Here is a 23,999-nt window from a genome sequence, read left to right on the forward strand (position 1 = left end):
AAACACGAAGTTCTTTCGGTTGGTGAGCCGAGATCTGTGCAGAAAGGGGTGTTTCTGCCCTGCGCAGAGGTGCCAGTCGCGCCGCTGACTTTTCGGAGGACTCGAGAAGGCTCCTCCGCAGGGGAAGGCGGCGCAGGGGTGCGGAGCGGCGCCCCTCAGCCCGGCGCGGGCAGCACCTGGCTCGGCGCCGCCGGCACCATTTCGCCTGCGCAGCTCCCGCCGCGCCGCGCCGCGCGGGAAATGGCGGCCGCCCGCTGCTGCCGCCCTCCCGGCGGGGCGGTGGCGGCGCCCGCCCGAGGCCGCGCCGGGCTCCGCCTGCTCTGCCGGCGGGGCGGAGCGGAGCGGAGCGGGATGGCGGCGGCGCGGAGAGCGCGGGCGGGCGACCCCCGTGCCGGCTTCGGGCGGCCGGCGGGGGAGCCGGGCCCCGCCGTGCCGCAGGGGCTGATCCGGGCGGCGCGGAAGAGCGGGCAGTTAAACCTGTCGGGCCGGAGCCTCGGCGAGGGTGAGAGCCGGGGGCCGCTCCGCGGGCCGACGACGAGGGGGAGGAGGGGGAGGGGGAGGGGGGCGAGGGAGGCTTTGGGTAACGCGTGGGAATAGATGCCGCCGATCCCACAGGCTGTAGCTGGTTTTGATGTTCCTCGGTGCTGCCCTTGGGAATGTGATCTGCTCGGGACCAAACAAATACACGGAACAATAACAATGAATGTTTTCTGCCATCTGCTCGCACCTCCACTTGCGTTTTGCTGCTGCTGCTGGCAAATTTCCGTCAGCTTAATTGACAAATCTGGGAAAACTGTCCCTAGAAAAAATAGTCAACTATATATATGTGTATCTACATATGAAAAGCGCTATGACAGGGGAAGTTCAACAGTGAATACCAGAAATATCTAGCTGACTTGTGTATGTTTGTGCACGTAGTACCTCAACATGTATGGCGGATAAATTTGGATACTCCGGAGGAGGCTCACCAAAATCTCTCTTTTGGTGCTGCGGATCGCTGGTGGGAGCAAGTAGATCTGACTAAGCTGATTTTAGCCTCAAACAAACTGCAGTGTCTTTCAGAGGATGTCAGACTTCTGCCTGCTCTCACTGTGCTGGATGTAAGTACACTGATCCCATTATAAGAAGACTGTACTCTCACTGTGGGAGGTGGGAAAACAGTCTCAGATCTTTCTTTTCCGTTTCCTACACTGGTGAATGTGTGGAAGTGACATTGGTGTATTTTCAGGATAAATTAGGTATTTTTACAGAACACTTTAATCAGTTTTTATGCTGATGGTCTTGTTTTGTAGAAAGTTGTAGGAGATTTTATCACGGATACTGAAAGAAGATCTATTATAGGATACAGCCTCCTTTTCTGCACTTTTTCTCCCCACCATTCATTTCTCACCTCCTCATCTCTCAGCACTTACTATCAATTAAGTGAACTTTTGCCAGTTTGACAGTTGCAATGCTGCTATTGATAATTGCAGAGGCATGCGTGCAGCTGTCACCTGTGTACAAAATTATTCTGTATATTAGTTTAGCTTGATCTTGGGTGGAGAGAAAACCACTGCAAGGTACAAATTAGTAACTGTATTTTAAAAACTTTATTTTCTAGGTACATGATAATCAGCTGACATCTCTTCCTTCTGCTTTAGGACATTTAGAAAATCTTCAGAAACTTGATGTCAGGTAAGTACCTGTTACAAAATGAAAACATGGGAAATACTGCAGTGACTTTCAAAGTGTGAATGAGCAATTGAAATAGAAAAAATACTTTAATTTCAGATTTTTTTTAACTAGAGAATATTCATACTTTGAAAATCTTTATTTTTGTCTGAAATTCTTAATTTTTGTGCCTGTGTAGATGTTGCAGTGTGAAAATGTTTTGCAGGAGCCTGTTCCACTGCAGATGTAATTGATAGTTGTTCTGTACCAACACAAAATATCCAGCGTATCTGATACTGGATGTACTTCATACTTGCTCTAGGGTCTGTAGAGGATGGGTTTCAAGGGGTCATGCATGGCTAAGACAGTCCTGCTGGTTACTAGTATCATAGCCCTAGTTAGAATGGCATAACATATAACAAAAATGTTCTGTGTGCAGGTTGAGTTTTGAAAACTGCTTAATTGATTTTCCTTTTGTTTTCCGTGTTTTAATAATAGCCACAACAAACTGAAAACTATCCCGGAAGAGTTGATGCAGTTGACATGTTTGAAGAGCCTTCTTCTTCATCACAATGAGCTGAGTCACCTGCCGGATGGATTTGGACAGCTTGTCAGCTTAGAAGAATTAGTAAATTACAGCTCTTTAAAAATATTTATATGTTCAGAAAGGCTGATTTATCCATGTTTTGCTACTGGTAGTTTAAAAAAGTACAGCTTAGATGGCAGAACTTTACGAATATTCTAGTGACTTATGTAGCTTATCAGGTATTACAGGGTTTTTTTATTTGAAGCCAAGTTTTGCTTTTGGTTTGCCCAGTCCTCGAAGACAAATCAAATCCCTTGTGATCTATCAGTCATGGGAGATTTCTCTCCTCCATTCATGTTTCTAACAGGGAAGATCCTGAGGATGTCAGTCAGTCACCTAATTTTAATGTTCTGCCACTAATTAACTTTGCAGTAGCAGTACTCATGGGATATTTTAAACATCTCTATTTCTAACCTCTTTCTGTGTCTCTCTCTTTTTTTTAATCTTCAGGATCTTTCCAACAACCATCTTACAGACATTCCAACAAGTTTTGCTTTGCTCATTAATTTAGTGCGACTCAACGTGGCTTATAATCAGCTCAGGAACCTGCCTGCAGATATCAGTGCAATGAAAAGTAAATTAGTTTCCTCAGATTATAAAATGTCATACAGTTAATTCTGTAGTCATGTTCAGAGATATGTTGTGTATTATTCAGCATTAAGAAAGTGTGTTCTTAAAGAGTTAATAAATTCTCAGAAATACAAGTTCAGAATTAATAAAAATAATAAAACCCCCCCCAGCTCATAGCCACTTATATATCAAACATGAGTCCTCTTAGGGTTGGTATTTCCAGATAAATGGGGCATGAGAAGTAATTGGAGAAATGTAAGGATTAATATTGTTCTGCTTAGAAGTCAGTAGCCTCAAGACTGTGCAATTTTGAGTGGAAAATTATGCATAAACAGGAGATACTTGAAATTAATGGGGAGAGAAAACATAAAATGGTGAGTGAAAGAAGTTTACTTCTAAGATTTGAAATAATATTGAGTATCAAGCTTATTATTGTTTAAATGAAATACATTTTATTTGCTGTGGCTGATCTACAGGAACGGATAGACTGCTGGCTTTTTTAAGTGGTACAGAAATTATCTGCAGAAATTTCTGAAATGATCTACGACGATAGGCCTATCCTTTCCTGTTCACTGCTGTATTTCAAAGGACGGGTAGCCGGTAGTGTCGTCGAAGGCATTCCAGAATGTCTTGTGAAGTATAAGTGAAAAGCCTAAGCAGATGTCTGGCTTTCACAAATGCTGATGCTGACTGGTTTGATTTCTTACAAAATACTGATGGGCAGAAGGTTATGTTTATTTTAAAAATAGCATAGTTATGATTCTATAGAAGACATTTTTTGTTTACTTTTTCTCACTTGCACACTTATTTCAATAGGTTTAAGACAACTGGATTGTACTAAAAACTACCTGGAAACTGTACCTTCTCAATTGGCGAGTATGGCATCTTTGGAACAACTTTATCTGAGAAAAAATAAGTTACGTTACTTACCAGAATTTCCTTCATGCAAATTATTGAAGGTGAGGTTTGAAACAGTGTATTGGTGTTTCTAGATAAATGGGGCACAGGAAGTAATTGGAGAAATATAAGGGTTAATATTGTTCTACTTAGAAGTCAGTAGCCTTAAGACTGTGCAGTAAGCAATTTGACAGATTATTTTCTTCAGTGCCTATTTTGAGTGGAAAAATATGCATAAATAGATAATTGAAATCACTGGGGAGAGAAAAAACAAAATGATGAGCGAAAGAAGTTTACTTCTAAGATTTGAATAATATTAAGTGAAACTACTGTAAATATATCTGCAGTAATTTTTTTTATAATAACAGCTGTTACTTTAAACACAAAATATTGTGAATTGCTGTGATAGTTAATAATTATGTGCACAGAACTATATTTATTATAGATCATTTGCAATTACTTTTGCTGTTCCCACTGGTCAAGCTTAATGTCATTGGAAAGACAAACTTGCAGCAGTACTTATTCTTCAGAATTGGGAAATAAAAGTATGTAGAAGAGGAATGACTGGATGTAATATTGTCTGCAGTATTTTTTTATCTCTAGAAACATTCTTTGGATATGTTTACTTTGTTCATTGTTATTTTTTCATTGCAACTGCAGAGAAAATATACCATACTTTTTCTTTTAACGTAATCACATCTTCAGATATTTTGTAGCCTAATTTCGTGGTATGTTTAAAATTGAAAATCATCTGTCCCTCAGGACATCAGAAATTTGTTAATTAATAGGAAAACAATTGGATCAACTGAATGCTTATATCATGGTGGTGACTAAATCCATCAGAGAATGCAGGTACCAAAGCTATGTAACTCTGAACTCAGCAGTTAAAATTCCAAGCTATTTCTTTTTTTTTTTCCCCTAAAAAATAAAAAAAAAAAATTCCTGCTGGAGTGTGAAGTTTTGTGTCTTAGTGTTTCCAGCAGCATGTGTGTGCTCTTTCTGGTCCAAGGAACCACTCAGTTCTTCCACTGTAAGTGAAACATTTTCAACTGAGAGATGGAGAGCTGCCCTCTCAACTTCTGTAGCTTGGAGTTTAAGAAACTTCCCTGAGCAAAGAGAGATATGGAGCAGATTGATTCCTAGCTTGGAAATGGAACTCAAAGCTGTGGATTCTACGACAGTTTCAGGAAAACTAAGTTCAGACTCATGTCTGAATCTTCAGAGGCTTTGGTTTTTCGTATGTAGATGAAAGGGAATCAGATTCTGTATTTTCTCCACATGTCATCATATGTTTTTGCCAATGTCATGATTCAGGAGATTAAAGTTACAGAGTAATTTTACCAGAGTAATGTAATTGTGGCTGATCTTTGTTTCTATAGGAATTACATGCTGGTGAAAATCAGATTGAAATTTTAAATGCTGAGAATCTTAAGCACCTGAGTTCTCTCTCTGTATTGGAACTTAGAGATAACAAGATAAAATCTGTTCCTGATGAAATTACTGTGCTTCAGAAGTTGGAACGACTTGATCTAGCCAACAATGATATCAGTAGGTAATATTAAAAACTGCATATATTTGTATTGAGGCATAGCTAATGACATCCATATTTGCCTGAAACAGAGTAGTAACTCACTAATAATTCTATAGCTGATGTATTGCAGTTTCTAAAATGTAATTAAAAATGACTCCATAATAAAAGAAATCTTTCTGTTTTATCTAAATGTTATGATCCAACTGTGCCTCTCTTAAACATAATATATTCTGTATCTTTTGATTTGAATGTGAGCTTCAGAATACCAGGGCATCTGAAAAACCATTGCTAATTCTTTATTTAAATTCTTAAATTCTTAATTTAAAATTTGTTTTGAAGTTGCACTGAAATGAGCTGCTTCCATTTGCAGATTGCCGTATACAATGGGGAACCTTCCTCAGCTGAAATTCCTGGCATTAGAGGGAAATCCTCTGAGAACCATTCGAAGAGACCTTCTGCAAGTAAGCGCATTTAGACAATATATAAAGTTTGGTTATGTTGTTTGTTTACATTATTCAAATTGTGAAGCCAAACATTAAAAACTTAGCAAATGTCTAGATTTCAAGTGCCCTGTGCAACTTTAATCTGTCTCTTGTGTGTATTGTGATTCAGGAACTCTTTCCACTCGAGTCTGATGCAATGCATAAAATCATGAGGGTGTGGAATAAAGGAGGTTGTTGCTTATAGGACCTCTTTCTGATGTGCTACAGATGTTGTAATATATATTGCGAATGAAGCAAGGGATGTCTGAAGAATAAAGGATAAGGCAGCTGGCTGCTGCCTTGGGAAACTGGGTTATAATCCTCCTGCAGTTACAATCAGTTGTGATGCTAGGGGAGTACTTTAATTTAAGCTTTTCTTAGATGGGTGTGGATTTCTGTTTTTCATTTCCTGCTTGTGTGAATTAAGGATCTAGGATTCCATTTATGCAGAGTATTTGATGGCAGATGTGTTTTGAGGAATGACAATATGATGTACCACATTTTCTTATGGATAACCTACACCTCAGATAATCTGTGTTCTCTCTTTAGGTAACTAGCAAAGTGAAGGTGTGGGTTATACATGAGAAAACAAGTACTTAGGGCACCAGGGAGGTTGGGGTGTGGGAACTACTACTGCTACTGAATTCCTTTCCCTTCTACCCCCCAGCAGGCCCCTCTTTTTGTTGGTGGTATAGATTACTTACTTCCTTTTGTGCTTTTGCCAGTGCTATAAAATAAATGTTTCTGAAGCACTTGAATTCTCTAAAAATAAGAAACACTGAAGACCCCAAATTAAATTTTGTAATTTACAGCAGCGTGTCAAAAATAAGAGGGAAGAAAATCATGTAACTGCTGATTAGGTGAGCACTGTATGCACTAAGTTAATGAACAGGGGTTCAGTGGATGGAAGTTATCTGTGATCACAGAGTTCAAACCTGTGCCACAATATACATGCAAAGGAGACTGAGCTAGGATTGCCTCACTACTTAAGTTCTGGTATTCCCTGACTTCTGAAGATTTCATTTTCTTTCAAGTGTAAGAGCATACACGTGTGTAATTTATTGTATTTCTTACATATTTTATAGCAAACCAGAGGTATAAGAATTCCATTACAACATTTTATACTTACACTTCTTGATCAATTACCAACACTGGAAATCTATATAATTGAAATTTTATATGCACTGTCTGGATTTTTTCCACTTGATTTAATGGAGTAATTGACAAATCTTGTAGGTTCTCCAGACACTTGCTAGCAGCAAATGAATGATGAGACTACAGATTTACAAGGACTCGAGGGGAGGGGTATAGTCTAGCAGGCACAGATCCCCTTTTGTAGGTCCCTGTTCTGTCTTGTCTCTTCTTACTCTTCAGGCCTCTCATTCTAGTCCCAATTCCATTCATGTCCTCTGTGTGTTTCATTGTTTTTTGACAAAGCTGTAGTCATCTTTTGTTAAACTGTAATCTTCCTTTTCCACCCCACTATCCCTTCGTGTTTCTCATCTCTTTGCATAACCCGTTGTTACTTGTCTGCTGATCTCCAGCTTATTGTCTGCCTTCCCCTCCATGCAAGCCAGGTGACTTACTCAACTTTGTTTGACCTCCATGTTTCCCTTACAAGTCCCCAGTTCCCTCTGTATTGGTTCCCCTCTTGCTCAGCTCAGCTCATGCCAGCCCTACCTGTGCCCACAGTCAGTCCCAATTTCCTCCAGCCTCTCTTTCTCAGTATTTTATCTTCAGTTTCTGCTGACCAGTCTCATGAGATTCCTTGTGCTGGTTTGTTCCTTTCCCACTTCCACATTTTCTTTCTCCCTTCAGCTTTCAGATCAATCAGTCTCTTCTTGTATGTAATATAGATGTCAGTTAGAATGAAAAACAGTAACACATATTCAGTGCTTTAGTTCAGTCCATGGTTTTACAAAAACAAAGAGAAGCACATGAAATCATAAGGAAAACTTTGCTTCCAAAACAAATGGGGTGATTGAGATTATGCTTGATTATTCAGAGATTATGCAAGTGGTAACTGTGTTGTTTGGCCAATATGAGTTGCTGTGAGAGGACTGAAAATCAAATCTTTGGAGAATACAGCTGTTAAAAATCCATGTAAACTTTGTAAGCTGCAGTGTTTTTCCCAGATCTTATAATTTGGTCAAACTTGGATGTAAAGTTATTGAAATTCTGCACAGCCACCCTCTTTGACAAATTTGAAGTTCCTTCTCAAAAGCATAATTGTGCTAGACATTTTAAAAGAGAAAATTAATTTAATTTGATCTTTTTTCCTTGTTCTTGGAACTGGATGAAATTTTAGATAAAGAATTAATAATGTGGAGCCTAGGGCAGCTCCTGGTGCCTGACATGGCATGGAAAATTTCACCTGGAATAAGTAGATAAAATTGCACATAAGCAAAATTATAAGATACTGCAAAGAGGGTTTTTCTACAGGAAGTGTTAGGTAGCTTTTATAGTCAGCAGTGCTATGAGCTCCACCTACACAACTGATGTTTGTCATTCTTCCATGCTAAAACAACTGTATAAATGCTGGCTTGCAAATGCTTGTTTCACCTTTTATTTTTTATTTTTTTAAGAAAGGAACCCAAGAACTTCTGAAATACCTAAGAAGCAAAATCCAAGGTATATTACTCTATTGTATTGCATTTTTTTAAAGAGAACCTTTTATGAAATTAAAACAAATTAGAACTTATCCAGGGTAGCTGTTTGTTTTTTTTTAATTAATTTCCCCTTAGTTATCCTGCAGTAATAGTGTTTTCTTTACTCAACAGTTTGCTCTTACACTTCAGTGCAGTTTCCTTTCCTTATTCTCTTAGGTGATACCAAATAACAAACCTTCATTATGGAGGATTATTGTTTAGAAAGATAATCTTACATATTTTCCTCTAACCCTTTATACATTTTGCATGAGGAATTCAGATAGCTTGCTTTTTATTTTCCCCCCCTGGACCTAAAGGGAAGCTTATGTAAGGAGTTTCTTTTAAGCTTGCCATCTGTCTGCTGGCTTGGTCACAGAATGGAAAAATAGATGAGATTTTGCAGAGGTACTATGTGTTATTCATTCATGTAATAACATGGGCACTACAGACCTGTGATTCCTAACGAGTATACGCATGAATAAGTCTGCCTTAAAGTCTTAGTAAAGCCACGAAGTCTACTTCTAAGCTGACTAAGAATATGAAAAGTCTTTCAGGAGAAAGTAACCAATTATTTAAAACATAATTCTAATCCTGGCCTATTAGAATTGGTCTTTCTACCATTTAAAAGTCTCTATCCCAGCATTCTCTATAGAAATAATTAAAAAGTCTTAAAGCAGAAAATCAGGTGAAATGTTGCACAGAGATTACTTCTCTGGACAACTGCTGTATGTTTTTGTAGAATCCTCCTTCGGACTCTAAGCTTTATGTCTGTGGATTAAAAAACACCTAGATTATTGTGTGTCATTCTTCTGTAACAGAATATGCTACTTTGTAAAATTAATTGATAATATTAAAAAAAAGGTATTAAAAGTTACTAGTTGCTTTGTGCACCCAAGTCACTCTCCAGACTGATACCTGGGTTTGTAATTCACTGAGATATTTTGGTAGTTGGCTTTTCATTTTGTTCTGCATTTTCTTAACAAATTAATGGTGGTCAGACTTCGTATTTTCTGCTTACATAGGAAGCAGGCTGTCAGAATCTTTAAGTAACTTGCATGCTGAGGAGCCTTAATCTTTTCAGAACAGGGCTGCAGTTTATCAGCTTTAGAAATCTTCATCTTTGTTAACTTTTGAGAAGTGTGAAGTAGGCAAAATGACTGAGGTCACTGGTCATTAAATATAATATGGGAATGATTATGCTGCACTTAAATGGCGAAAAATGTTTAACCTCTTTAATTTAGAAGAGGCAACTTTTTGTTGAAAATGTATGAAATTTCTTCCTTTTGTAAATAGGTTTTATCTCCTCATTACCAGAAGATGGCAGTATTAAGTCACTGCATAGTATAAGGTTGCTTGGCTTTCAGAATGTTGGGTTCAAAGCAAATCTAACATTATTAACTTTGTAAATATTAATTGGATGGTAGAGTACATACTCAGAAGCTCAACTGGTGAACCAGAATAGCTAATCTTATCATCTTATTATCTTATTAATTATATTAACTAATGTCTTGCATGTACAGGAATATTTATCATCTTATTGTACCTGTTACTATGACATCTAAGAGGGAGATAAACAAATAGCAGTAGCAGTCCTCTTCCTGTAGAGGTTGAAATTGAGAAGAGGCCCCTTGAACCTTGTTTTTGACCATTCTTAGTAAAAGGATGACTAGTTTTTGTTAGATGTAGCTGTTACTAGACTGTTATTCATGAACACTACTGAAATTCTGTAGAATTTGTTCCACTTCTTTTAGTGGAAGTTAAATTTATTGTATGTTTGGACTTCTAGCTAAGCTTCACCCTAATTATGCATTTGCGAATCCCTAGGGTTTGATGGCACAGCTCTGATGTGCAGAACTAATGCTTTTAGTCTGCTGCATTTATTAAGCTCATACATTCAAAGTAGCCCTTTAAGTCCAAAAACTTCTTCACAAACACTGTTGAAAAGGAACCCTATAGAGAAGGGTATTATGAAAATTATAACAAATATTAATGTTTTAACTATAGTTGTGGTCAGCTTTGCTCTTCTGGATATAGATGATCTGGATCATCACTTCTAGCCCATCTTTCCTGTTTATCACTGTTCTCTTTTTCAGTTTCTATCTCCCTACCCCTCGGAGGCTGCTGCCCCTCAGCATCTTGGCTAGCGTAACGTGTATTGTTTCCTGACCTATTTTGTCAAAGTGAGCCAAGTTAAAAAAAATCACCAACCCAAAATCTAAGACTACAAAAACCCCTTACTAGAAAATTATTGAAATTAATCTGTATCAAGTTATATGCAATCAAACCAGAATACAGGAAGAGTTAAAAAGGATGATGGCAAGTGACTAGGGACAATGAAGCTCTCGATCTAGAACATTTGGAACACCACATCTGACTGCAGCCTATAGTAGTTTGTGTGACTATATATGTATATTATCTCTAGATGATGYAACTAGCCCAAATGAAGAGCCTCCTGTGACAGCAATGACTCTTCCAAGTGAGTCAAGGATAAACATGCATGCCATAACTTCACTAAAATTATTGGAATATAGGTATGTGTTTTGAAATACTTAGTATTTCTAAAGCTGTAATAATTTTTTTATTTTTTGCTTTCTTTATTTTTGACTTCATGATATATACAAACTGTTTGAAAATCTGGCTACACTTGCGTGTTTTTCACTCTAACTTGCATGCTTAGGAATGGACAGGTTTGAATTGCAGTCGGTGTTTCTCCTGGATTTTCGTTTCTTTGTCTTATCAACTATTCCACAGTAACATTCCTTTTAACTCATTGAAATACTTATTATTTCAGGTGCTATTAGTACATCTTAAGTGTCTTTAGAAATTATTGTTAAGTCTCAAAACATCTCATTGCAGTAGGCAAGTATCTCTTCAGTTAATTCTTGAATGAAACCAGCAATGTAACTTGTTAGGTTAGGAAAGAAAAAAAACACCACCCGTATTTGGTGAGAACTGTCAGGTGAGATGCACAGAGCCATGGACAGAGTTAGAATGGGGAGAGGACCTTGTTCTGATGAAAAGGGCTGGAATAGTTTTAGTTGCCACAAACGTTCGGAAGCTCCAAGTTCAGTAGTTACCTGAGTTAAACCATTACCATGTCGCTATGCTGGGGATGTTTTCTAAGTTGAGGGGGGAAAACTTGTTTAATGATAATCTTGCAACACTTACTGGCCCATACAGAATTTACGCATTTGCTGAGATAATGACATAATTCAGCTTTTACTGATTTTTGTCAAGCTAGACAACAGAACAGGTTGCTGGCATGAAATGGTGTTATTGCCTACATTCCATGTACCCTGGCACAGTGATTCATAGCTTTCTGGTTAACAGTTGTTCAAGGACTTCAAATTGTAGATATTTATATAATATATGTATTCTACTGCTCCTGTTTTTCTAAAAGATGAAAAGGTCTTGTTAATAAATAGGAAATGACTAACTTGTTCATGTTACTCTGCTAAATACTTTTCATTGTTTAGTGAGAAACAGGCAGCTGTGATTCCTGATGAAATGTTTAATGCAGTCAGAAGCTATCCTGTCACCACTGTCAACTTCAGCAAAAATCAGCTGAATGAAACTCCTGCAAGGTACCAGCTGTTCCAAAATAGAGATCATTCTTTATCTGTTACTTTTTTCTACTTTTGTCCTTCAACATCTTGTGTTTTTCTAATCAAGCATATTTACACTTTATCCTAATATATTTATGTGTGTGTGTATGTATTTTATACATGTATAGTATTTTATATCCATGTATGCATTTATTTATATATATAATATATATATGCATGTATGTATTTTAGAGAAAGAGCTATAATGAAAGTAAAATTAAGATGCTGAATAAAACTTGCACTTCTAGTATAAGTGGCATGCAGGTGGGCCCTTTGATTGTAACATGGAGGTTTTAGTTAAAGGAAGCTCGTCATTACTGAGTGATGCTTTCATTACATGTTGTTTTTCATCTTGCTTTGCTAAGCATCGATGAAATGAATAAGGGGAGACTCTAGTGTCACTTCACATAATAATGAAGTGCTGTACTTAACTATAATGTAGTATGGTTTATTATTTCTACAGAGTGATCCTTTTCCCATATGAAGATAATCTGTGTGTATTCAGTACTTCATTAGATGATGCCTCTGTATTATAGTCAAGGTCTTGTTTAAATTCAGGTTTTTCAGATACCATAATTTTTATTTTTATTTTTTTAAAAGAAGCCTGAACAATTTCCATGCCTTTTTTTCTTAAATTGTTTGGTGTACCATCAAGTAGCATTTGATATTATTGTACTTAATTCTTCATCCACAGTCAAGGAAAAGCTTTTTCCTGACACTAGTGAGAATAAATAGTCTTTTTGTGTAATGAGGAGTGTTATTGTATCTCTGGTAGCTTAAGAAAATCATCAAAACTGATTTTTAAGGAAAAAAAAAATTTATTAGAGCAGCTTATACTGTAGGAAAAAAAAACACTTTCATGCCTAGAAGCCATTCTTAAAATTCATGTTTAATATATCTAAACACCTTTGAGTTTGCTTTTGAGAAGGGGAGGATAGAGTTCATGCAATAAGGAGTCAGCAGTCTGAACCTGCAACACAGAGAGTACCACATGACTTAGTACTTACGGATCTTGAGAGAAGAATAATTTCAAGTGATGAGGATACTCTACTTGATACGGGAAAGATCTAATGGAAATTCTCTCTTATGTAGGACAACAGCCTGGTACCCCCTCGGTTGACTTTGCAGTTCTTATTCAGACAGAACCTTCTATTGCTTGAATTTGGGAATCTTGCCCGAGTAGAAATTTTGTACATGAGCTCAGATCTGTTTTAACTCCTGTGAACGATGGCCCTGCCTTCAGGTTTTTATAATGCTCAGCTGCAATCAGCGCGTCTAAACAATATGTCAGTGTAAGCAGATAATGATGAAGGGTATGCCTGAATATTCAGTACGCGTTTGTTTACATTATTGTGGTGCCCACTTGTTTCCATCCTGGGACCCAAATGTGCTAAGCATTATATACTTTTAGCATGTAGAACTTGAAGAGGAGGTGCTGTCTTTTTCCCATAGAAAAAAATTCTTTTCAGTACATTCATGGAAGATGAACTTGGCGAGATAATGCTTGTGCCTTCCATGCTTTTTCATGTATTTGAGGCTGTAGCATTCAGTGGGGAGGAAGGTGTAGGTGTGCAGCTGCTAGGTGCAAGAGAATTCAGTGGGAATCCAGATATGAGAGATGAGTATTTAGCTCATTTAATTACCTCTTTTTAAGGTTAAAATGAAGATTCTGTCATAGGGATTCAATAACTAACTTCCTGAGCTTCTAAGTACTTTACACTGAAGCATCTCAGTATTTTATCCTTTTATGAGAAACAGCAAATGCTGTTTACAAACTACAAATCTGCAATCTGTAATAGCAGAACAGGGGAACAAAAGTGAAAAATGGAAATAAAATAATAATAAGCTATTTCTGTTCATTGTGACTATTAAAGAATCACATGGAGTCACATGGATGGAGTCTTCTGTTAAAACGTGTATAGGGCAGGAGATGACAGTGATGGTCATTTGTGCCATAGTTTCTAAAATATCTCTTAACTGCATTTAAGTGAACAGGCTTTCATAGTAAAACTCGCTCTCTGAATCAGTGACAGCAACTTTAGAAAAGTGACTCTGAGCTTTGTCTTTGCACCAAGCATAAAACTCCAGGACAGGCTGCTTTCACAAGTTTAGTTTCCATTATCTTCACAAAATCGCTTCTGAAGCATCCAAATAGAATGTCCTTGGTTTGTGAATTTCTAGAATAAAGCAGATTTTTTCAGCAACTTAGAAAATATAATGCAAACGTACTTACATAATAAAAGTATATTCATACTGTGTTGCAGGATTGTGGAGCTGAAAGACTCAGTTTGTGATGTCAACCTTGGCTTCAATAAACTCTCATCTATTTCCTTGGAGCTTTGCATGCTTCATAAATTGACACATTTGGATATCAGGTTTGTGTCGTGTGTTGGACTTCCTTTCTGAGTAATTTATTTCTATGCCTTTTTAAACCAGCCATCTGTTACTGCAGTATAGCAGTACTGAAATAATTTTTCATTTCTCTAAATGCCTCCATGTCAGTTGAATGACTGGCAGATCTGAAATGGCAGGTGGCCTAGATCTCTGCTTTGGTTTAAAAAAAAAGAAAAGTGGACAAGCTCTAAGACTTGCTCTGATGAAGAGTCTTGCCCCAGTCATAAAAAGGGTCTCAGAGATGTTAAGTGGATGTAAAAAAACCCCAAATCTGGAGGGTATCCGGGTAGTAGTACCAATGAGAGCAACCCTGGTGTGCTGCATGGAGCAGCAGCTCTCTATAGGTACTTTTATTTGTAGTAGTTTTATTAAGTTCCTTACTGTCATTCTACTTCCCCTAACTTCTGAAAAATATTCATTGCATTTGTTTGGCCATCAGGATTAGCTCATCAGCAGTTATTATCTTGGGTGCATCACAAAATGAAAAGTAGCAAAGCACAGTTGCAAAGAGAGTTTTTTGCTTTGGCTTGGTTTAAATTAAGTTGCCTGTAACATATGTGCTGCTGATGGAGGAGTTAGGCTGCAGACTGCAGAAATGGTTGGTAAGATGAGGTTGATGAGAGAATAAGGCTGAATATCTTAGAGTGAGCAAGAATTTAAGTCTGGGTCTCTTTTAGTGAGTGGTCTGTTTTCCTGTAACAGCTCTTTATGTGCCACACTCAAGAAATGTCTTGTTTGACCTTACAAGCCCCTGTCCTCCTTGTATTTTAAAAATTTCTGAATGTCTTCCTATTGTGGAAAACACTCTGGAAACAGTAGCCATAAACCAGTTTGTCACAGCAACTGGGTATTAGGCTAAATGAATTTTAAAGAGATGTAGAGTTATCCTACTGGTTCAGGTTGGCACCAACATCCAGGCAGTTTCGTTAACTTCCTTCTGAAACCCAACTAACTGAATACGTTTCTGGGACAATAGGGAGAAAGAAGGAACAGAAACTTCTTCAAGGAAAACCATGAACAAACTAATAGGGTAGAAGGTTGATAACTAATGCCTTCAATTATATTTCTTTTAAATTTGTATTTATTAAAGAAAAAAGGCAAGACTCTGCACTGGAGATGAATTTGTATAGTATTTGTCTTGTATGTCCTACCTGACAGGTTGGGAGGAATACTGGTTCTTTACATGCTATTAGGAAGCTGTTTGTTCCTCGTGTTCTTTGGTCTCCTAAAGTCCCTTAAGAAGAGGAGGTATCTGTATAGCATAATTCATACAGATGTGGACATGTATATGTGTGTGTATACACATGCTTAACAAATTATATTTTGAAATTGATGATTAAAAGTTTGATTTCTGTTCATTCTGTGTTGAAAATATTGTCAAGCATATTTCTGGAGACGTTATGACACTTTGAAATATTTAGGTATCTTTAGAGAACAAGCTTTTAATCCTGTTTACTGGCAAAAATCAGAATGCAAATGTGGTTTGCATCAGCAAGCATCTATACTTGAGCATGGTCTTGACCCATTTATGAAGCAGTTCGCTGGTTTAAGACAGCATATCAGTATTGGTAAATACGGTATTCTTTCACCATGAATTCTTAATTAACACTTGTTAAAAGTTAATAATTACTGTTTGTCTTCATTTGATACACAGAAATAATTTTTTGACATCTTTACCTGAGGAAATGGAGGCACTGACAAGACTGCAAATAATAAATCTTTCCTTTAATAGGTAAGTAACTCTTTAGACTTTTTATAATATAAAAGGACTGGGCCAAATTCAATATAATATTCCTGTGATGTAAGAATGAGGACACACTTGATCAAATGTGTGATCAGCTTAAAAGAGATAAAGAGAATGTACTACTTTGCACAATGTGTAGTGTATTTTTGGAACTTGCCACCACAAGAAGTTTTGGAGAGAGATAGTATCAACCGGTTCAAAAAGGTATTAAACAGTATTGTGAACAATATGTACAAAAATGGATACCAGCAGGATTGGTCAGGGATGTACCCTTTAACATCCGTAATACAGCAGTTCTGGATGCTGGAAAAATATGAGGGCAGTGGACTGCAGTAAGTGGCGAGGCTTGAGTGGTCTCTGAATAGCATCTCTTCCTGCTTTTATCGCTTACAGTAGCGAGACACAGTTCTGGGCTAGAAGGACTGTTGATTTGACTCAGGGCATTTCTTATGTGTGCAGGAAAACACCTGGCCGTTATTCTCCCTTCTTTACACTACTGAGTCGGTTACTGTCATTTATGTTGGAGGGAGTAAGTTTTGCTCAAACAAATCACTTGTGCCTGTGATTTTAGGGGACCTATGGTTGTTTCTGAGTATATCATACTGACTAAATCTGTTGTCTCCATTTGACCCATTTCCTTCATGGACGCTTTTTGTAAAATCCTGGTCTTCTGGAAGACAATGTGAGTTTTGCCACTAACTTGAGTAAAATTCTAATGATACCGTTTAGATTTTGCCTAGGAATAAGTTTTTCCAAACCTAATCTATCAACTATAACCTTATTTTAACTCCTAATGGCTTTGCTTCTCTCATCTGTATTAGTTACAGTTCATTTTTTAAGTTTAGTTTGCTCTTACTACTTCTAGGCAAAGTTTAAGGGGGGTAGCTCCTCCTTTCAGAAGTCTGTTCAGATTACCATACATAAAACAGTGTGTTTTAAAACATACAGATTACAGTTCTGTTCTTCTCAAACAGTGAAGAGAGAACACCTACGCCTGATCTCATGTCCCTTTGCTAATAAATTTCATGTATTCATGAAGATCTTCAGCTCTTTTTATAAAGCTCCATTTTAAAAGAAAAGTCTCTCATGTATCCTTCCTGTTTCTTTCACCAAGCACATATGTCAGGATGCTTAAATATACTTCAAATTACAGCCTTGGCACATGCAGCACGAACATGAACAGTACTTCAGGGATTCTGATGACTGCAATTCAATACAGAATAAAGACATTTGTTTTCTTTCACTATCCAATGGCCAGTGGGATGTGAAGTACCCAGACCTCCCTCGGAAATGACAGTGGTACACATCGAAAATGCATTCTTGTGCATGGCACTTGCAGTGTGAAAGCTTGTTCAGGCCAGGACAGACCCAGTGAAAGAGGTCCGTGCCTAAAGGTCAGGCATGGCAATGTCCACATCCTGGGACTCCTGCCCTTGGGACTTAATGGAGAAAATGTATCAAGTAAGAGCATCTAATGGACTCAAAATAGTCGTGAGCCAGACTGAACGGCATATGGCTGCTCAGAGTTAAATAAGTGGTTAGATAGCGTGCTTGCTCCCTGGGGCTTTGTGGCTTCTTCTGTGCTGCACGTATCCCATGGGATATGCCCCCCCAAACCCTGTGCTGAAGCTAAAGAACAGCTGCCTTTCTTTGGAAAGACAGGCCAGGGTTTATTCTTATAAAATGAGTTCAGGGGGTGAAAAGGAAGAAGGATATTGGGTTAGTGCAAAATGGCCTCCTCCCCCATACGCAGTACTAATGCCTCCTAGGCAGGTTGGAAGGGGGACCCATATAAACCATCTCCACTTTATCAGTGATAGATCCTTTTCAAATGCCTAGGAGGCTCATGAAGCTCCGAGTGCCCTACACAGCTGTCCATGCGGAAAGTTCAGGAGTTGAGTTGGGGCTTGTTCAGGCTGAGAGCGCTGAATCCGAAGTCTGCCACTTCCTAGATGAGTGCACTAAGCACTGAGCTATTTGTTTAGAAAAAGGCAGGACTCCTTCTCTGTTATTTGTTAATTTTTTTTTTAAAGAACGTGGTGGGTACAATTCTACTTTGAGAAGGCTGCTCTTAGGTTCTGCGTTCAACTTTGGAGGGAGTTTACATGCCTTTTTCTGCAGAAACAAAGTGCCGAATGCAGTGAGTGACAAATTGCTGCTCTCCTGAAGTGCCTCTTCAGGCTGTTCTTATCCAGTGAATCTGGAAACATTGTCATTAAAAGTATAGAATGAACATGATGAATGGCAGCAGGAAAACACAGCTCAGACCCCGGATGAACTCTGACACATCTGTAGTTTTTCTAGCAAGAGAAGATGAACAAAATTCTATAGAGTAAGAATAACTTTCCTTTTACTAGCCTCGCAAGACACGTTCTGTGTGACACACAAGTTGCGTGTTGCTGTTTTTTATGGTTTATGACTCAGAGAGGATCCCTTCTAAGTGCAATGTTGAGGGTGTTTCCTATATTAATATTTAAAGAGCAAATACTTTTAAAAACTAAAGCTCTCCTATTTAAAGAAAACAAGTTGACAAATACTTTGTGATGATTTTTATATTTTTCCCAAATTGTGAATATATGGCTATGTGTTATGCTACACAGACATAGGAGAACCTATATATAGTTTGCAAATGAGTGTTTCTGGAATTTTTTGAAGTAATATGATGTAGTACATTTGTAGTTAGAGCTCAGAGCTTCAGTACTCAGCTTTTACCTTAAGGAACATATAATGCTGGAAAATTAAAAGTACTGAAAGTTCTACTTTTTTTTTTAATACTATGGACAGTCGGCGTTTTAATACTAGATGCTTTTTAAACATAAACACTGGTTAAAATATTCCGATTTCATCATTTTCTTGAATTTTGGATGCAGTGAATGTTTACAAGAACTAGTAGTTATAGTTGGAAATAGTTGTCCTATTTAATTGTCATTTACAGTTCTGTAAATTGAACGCTGCTGGCCTATAGTTCTCTGCTATAGGTGCTGAGCTGTCACTATACAAATTCTGTCCAGCTTTTTCACTGTGTGCAAGGTAAAATAATCAATGCTTTCTGCTTTCAGAGTGGCATACTTAAACAAACAAAAGTTTAAATCAACAACCCTAAAAACCTCTTCCGTTTTGAAGGCTGTTAATTTTTTTTATGTCATATTTCTGACTCTCATTTATTTGCCTTCTTTTTGAAGATTTAAAGTATTTCCCAGCGTCCTTTATCACATCCTAACACTGGAGACTATCCTGCTCAGTAACAATCAGGTTGGGTCCATAGATCCTCTGCAGCTGCAGAAGATGGACAAGCTCGGGACACTGGACCTTCAGAACAACGACCTCCTCCAGGTGCCACCAGAACTTGGAAACTGTGAAACTCTAAGGTGTGTATCTTAAGCAGTAGCCTGTTTGATAAAAATGTATTCTAACTCTGCTTTCTTTAAGGCATATTTTGTCAGAGGGAAAAATACAAATTGGTAAGATATATGTTTGTAGGTCTAAATGCATATAATGAGTATGTCTTTATCATTTGTAAAACCATGCAATTTCTTCTGTAGCTTCTCAAGATTTTTAGAGAATTGGCAAAGTTGTTTCATGATTTTGTGAAAATTCACTCTATAAATATAGATTAATATAAAAATGCACTTTGAAAGCTGGATGCCCAACTACTTAAGTAAGTAAGCACTCCCAAAAGTAGAATTTAACTGTAAGGGTCAAATTTTGCAAACAGTCCAGCTTTAATTTTGAATTTTCTGAGAGCTGTGGGTTTTCTAATTTAGCTTCCTCCTAATTTGCTTTTTGCTCTTTACTGTAGAAGTTGTTCATAGGCCATGGAGCCTTGGTATAAAGAATAACTGCCTCTTTTGTTGGCCTTTGTTTTTGGCTCCTTGCCAAAATTGATTTGTTAAAAAATTAGCAACTGAAGTTACTAAATATTTTTAAAGATTTTACACTGTGATTGGCCATGTTAAAGCTCAGGAGAAAGTGAAGAGTAGAAGTGGTAAAATTTGAAGATGACACTATTTTCATTAATAAAGACTAGAAAAGTCATGAGGAACTTGGAGCCTAACAAAATTAGGCAAATATATTTATCACTGGAAGACTGGGTTGCATGATAGCATTTAATATCTTGAGGTAATCATCTGCTTTGGGAGAATATATCAAACTCCCAGTATTGATTGCTGAGTTTTCAGTGGCTTTGAACACTTGCCTCTCTGAGTACCTTATCAGCTATGTACGCTCACTGTGTGCTGGCTGTGGATGGGGAAATAAAAATTAAGAAAAAGGATAGCGTGCATAATAAAGTATGCAGAATAGAACTGAAGGAGAATGTTGATATTGCGTAGATTTAATGTTATGGTCTAAAGCAGGTGCATTGTCTGCCTTGATTGCTGTTACAAGGATTTTTAACTAGAAATGAGTTGTCTTGTTCAAGTGCTTTTCTGTCCGTCCATACATACTGCTGGTGTACCTACAGACGAGCATGGTTTGCCAGCTAAGTGAGCCATAGCTCTGTCGGTCAGTAAACACATTTAGCTCCTTACCTGTGTGTGTAACCTGCCTGGTTATAAAAGAGAGACAGGATAACATCCTCCAGGTAATGATGTATAATGATGTATAAAGAGACGTGGCCGTCTAAGTGTCTTTAGATAATACACCTTAAGGAAGACAGTTACACATAACTATTCCCTCTTGTCAAAGATAACAGATCAGTGGTCAGTGTGGTTTCCCCTTTAAAGTACACTTTCCTGTATTTCTCCTTAAGAATACTTCAGGAGGAGGCTGGCAGCGGGATCCTGGTGCAGAGTTTTAGTGAGATGTTTGGGTCCCGGGGACACCCACTGCTAAGAGCAGCAGGCCAGAGTGGCAGCGGCAGCTCCTGGGGCTCTGGCAGTTCCCCTCTGACGTTCTCCTCTTGCCCTTGCTTGAGCTCTGCCAGCCAGGTCCTCTCCTGCACTTTTTCACCTTGTGTTGACTGATGGCTAACCAAGATACTTGGCATGTGCGTGATGACTAGTGTTGTCATTTTGTATGCATTCGATCAAGCCTTAAGCCAGTCATTATCGCAGCGGTCTAAGGGACTAGGCCTGCAAATCTTCAGGTAGCAGTTTAAGAAATTGCCATCCTGCCTGTGAACCAGCCCTGCCAGCTGGAGCTTACCGAGACTCCTGTCCTGCCCAGAGGTGTCTGCCGTGAGCTGCTGCTGCGTGTCAGCCTGCCTGGCGCCTAGACGCGCTCATGGGAGGATACTGGGCTGTGGTGGGCAGCGAGGCACCGCAGGCAGCTGGGCAGCGGTGAGGGCTCCGATTGCTGCAGCCATTCCTCGGTAAACAGCAGTTCTCTGTCTGCCGCTGGGGGCTATTGCGACCTCTTAAGACTTGTTAATTTGGAATTATCTTATCCTCAGTGGGATATTTATGCTCCAGTAGAATATGTCCCAGATTATATATGGTTAAAAACTAGCTCTTGCACCTTAATTTAGACTTGATATAAAGGTTGTTAGTTAAGCAAAACAGAAATATTATAGGTGAATGGGAGTCTAATTTTGAGGGACTTTAAAAAAACAGAAAAACACAAAACCACACACAAACAGAAAAGCTACCCAAGAAGAGTGGGCTAGCAGCTGAGCTAGAAAGTGGAGGGTTGTAATTTAACATATTTTATCCCATTTTTTTGTGCCATTTATATGTTTCAGAAGTTCTTTTTCCTGCTCTGTCTTTGGCAGAGGCTTACTGAAGAAGTAGGGTATGTGTGTATTTTGTATCTATCTACAGTACTATATGACTGCAGATTTATTAGTATAAATTAAAATTCAGATGTCTCTAAGGGAGATAGGTTAGTGTGAATTAGGGTAGCAGAAGCTAAAATTCTTTTGGAAGAACAGAAGAGAAATTACTCATGAATTTCATAGGATTCATAAATTGATATATGGTGTATGAATGTGCTGGTCCAAGGATAAACCTTTATAAAAATGACTTCAACATCTCTGTTTTTCTAGGACACTTCTGTTAGAAGGAAATCCATTCCGTATTCCCCGAGCAGCCATTTTGGCAAAGGGAACAGCTGCAGTGCTAGAATATCTAAGAAGCCGAATTCCCACTTAATACAGTAGTTTGTTTCCCTGTTAGGCTGGCGAATCAATTATCCTCGCTGACCAAATGCTGTATAATCAAACTGCCTTCTCCTTGTTTATCAACTCGCTGTTAATTTGGCCGCTGCCATAAAGCATTTATAATAGTGGTTGTCATTTGTATGTTAAAAAGGAACTCGCCCATGAAATATTTTCCCCCCAAGGTTGCATGTTTCCACAGTGTGTTTTAAAATGCCCCAATATATTTGTTTACACTTTTTGTAATAAAGGATTATGTTGAAAGCTGGCTTCAGTAATAATGACAATGATGTTTTTCTATAATTAAGCTAATTTTTTTAAAAGACTTGTAAACACCAAAGTATTTGAGCATAAGGCAGAAATTAACTTTTTGATTTTTGTATGCCTGTTTTATAAATACTTGTTACATAATCTTCTACAAAGTTTTTGGTCTCTTAACTATTGCCTCAAACAATTGGTTACTGGTCCGTCTGTGATAAAATGCTTGAAACCTTAAACTGCATGGTTGTGATACAGATACAGTGTGAAACGTACTGCAGACTGCATGCATGGCTTATGTACGAGTAATCAAAATGTGGTTGATGGTGGTAACTGCACTGAAACAATAAATGGTTCCTGTTGGATGTATGTATGGTCTTAGTTTTATTTTAATAGTTTAGCATATGATATAATTAATTTTCTAGCCAATACTTTTAAACATTTTTTATTTGGTATTTAAACACACTTCCACATCCTGGAAGTGATATCTTTATTAATAACAGTAATGTTTCATGGATATGAATAATTAAAAAGGAAAAGCTGCTTGATGTTCCTTGCTATGTGACTGCAGGTACGTTGCTTCTGTGTTAGACGATTACAGGCCTATGAATTAGAACTAAAATTGAAGCTGGTTCCATATTGATTTCCAGCTGTTGGGTGTTCCCCCCCCCCCGCCCTCCCCCCGAACCCCACTTTTGATCCATCCGTATGTCTATGGAAAACAGTTCACTGTTCTTACAGCTGAATTGCCGGTATGGTGTAGGCACTGCGGGTGGAGCTCGCTGGGTGAAGTGCTGCGCCTGGCTTAAAAAGCAACGCTGAGAAGTCAGGGCTGTTTGGCCCGGCGGAAGGCCTTGCTGCTGTACTTGCGGGGTTGCGGGGACCTGAGCTGTGTCTCGCATTTCGCTGTACTGCGCTGCCTTGTGTTGCCAGCATCAAAAATTTAATGCTGTCCCTATGTATGACTGCTGCTTCTAATCGCCAGCTGTTTTCTTCTGTGTGATCTCCAATTAAAAAAAAAGCTTTTAACTACATGACATCCTTGCTAAGCTTCAGGAACAGAAACAATATCTCGCTCTTCCATTCCCCCTATGAAGATGGCCAGGCTGACCTCAGATGGGTATCCTTTCCGTGGTGTGTGTTCACAAGGTAAAATACGTGCAACGAAAGCATTTTTCTTTTTCTTTGCCTGTCCTTTCTGTATCAGGGCAAAACTTAATACAATTCAAACTTCTTAAACTTTCCCGTGTTTGAATATGTCCCAAATTAACATTAAAATACACTCACTCATCCCCAGGATCTTCAGATTTAGCGAGCCTCTCAGCAGGCGTGAGGACCTTTGATGTGCTGCACTTGCAGCAGCCCTGGAATGTGACCCCTGGAACTGGCCAGTACAGCTGGAGCCCTCGGAGCGCTGCAGGCCTGGTATTTAATGGGGTCTAGAAAGGGAGAGATTTGGGGGAAAAGAGGTAAGGGCTTTCCCATGAAACACCCACAATAGCGTATTTGCGCAGAAACTGAAGTCGTTCCTGTTTGGATT

At 38.4% G+C, this 23,999-nt stretch overlaps 1 protein-coding gene across 1 annotated transcript; it reads left to right on the forward strand.

Annotated features, from left to right (window-relative positions):
- The first annotated feature begins 327 nt into the window (after window positions 1-327).
- Window positions 328-22,828, forward strand: LRRC40 (leucine rich repeat containing 40). Its single transcript, XM_026074535.1, has 15 exons — window positions 328-502; window positions 919-1,100; window positions 1,601-1,674; window positions 2,149-2,278; window positions 2,687-2,810; window positions 3,623-3,765; window positions 5,083-5,255; window positions 5,605-5,695; window positions 8,302-8,347; window positions 10,787-10,895; window positions 11,841-11,948; window positions 14,234-14,344; window positions 16,018-16,095; window positions 19,290-19,475; window positions 22,091-22,828. The coding sequence occupies exons 1-15, from the start codon at window positions 352-354 to the stop codon at window positions 22,194-22,196; spliced, it is 1,812 nt and encodes a 603-aa protein (XP_025930320.1). The 5' UTR covers window positions 328-351; the 3' UTR covers window positions 22,197-22,828.
- Window positions 22,829-23,999: the final 1,171 nt, after the last annotated feature.

This window comes from Apteryx rowi, unplaced genomic scaffold, assembly GCF_003343035.1.
Source record: "Apteryx rowi isolate R43461 unplaced genomic scaffold, aptRow1 scaffold_39, whole genome shotgun sequence".
In the NCBI taxonomy this organism is placed as follows: Eukaryota; Metazoa; Chordata; class Aves; order Apterygiformes; family Apterygidae; genus Apteryx; species Apteryx rowi.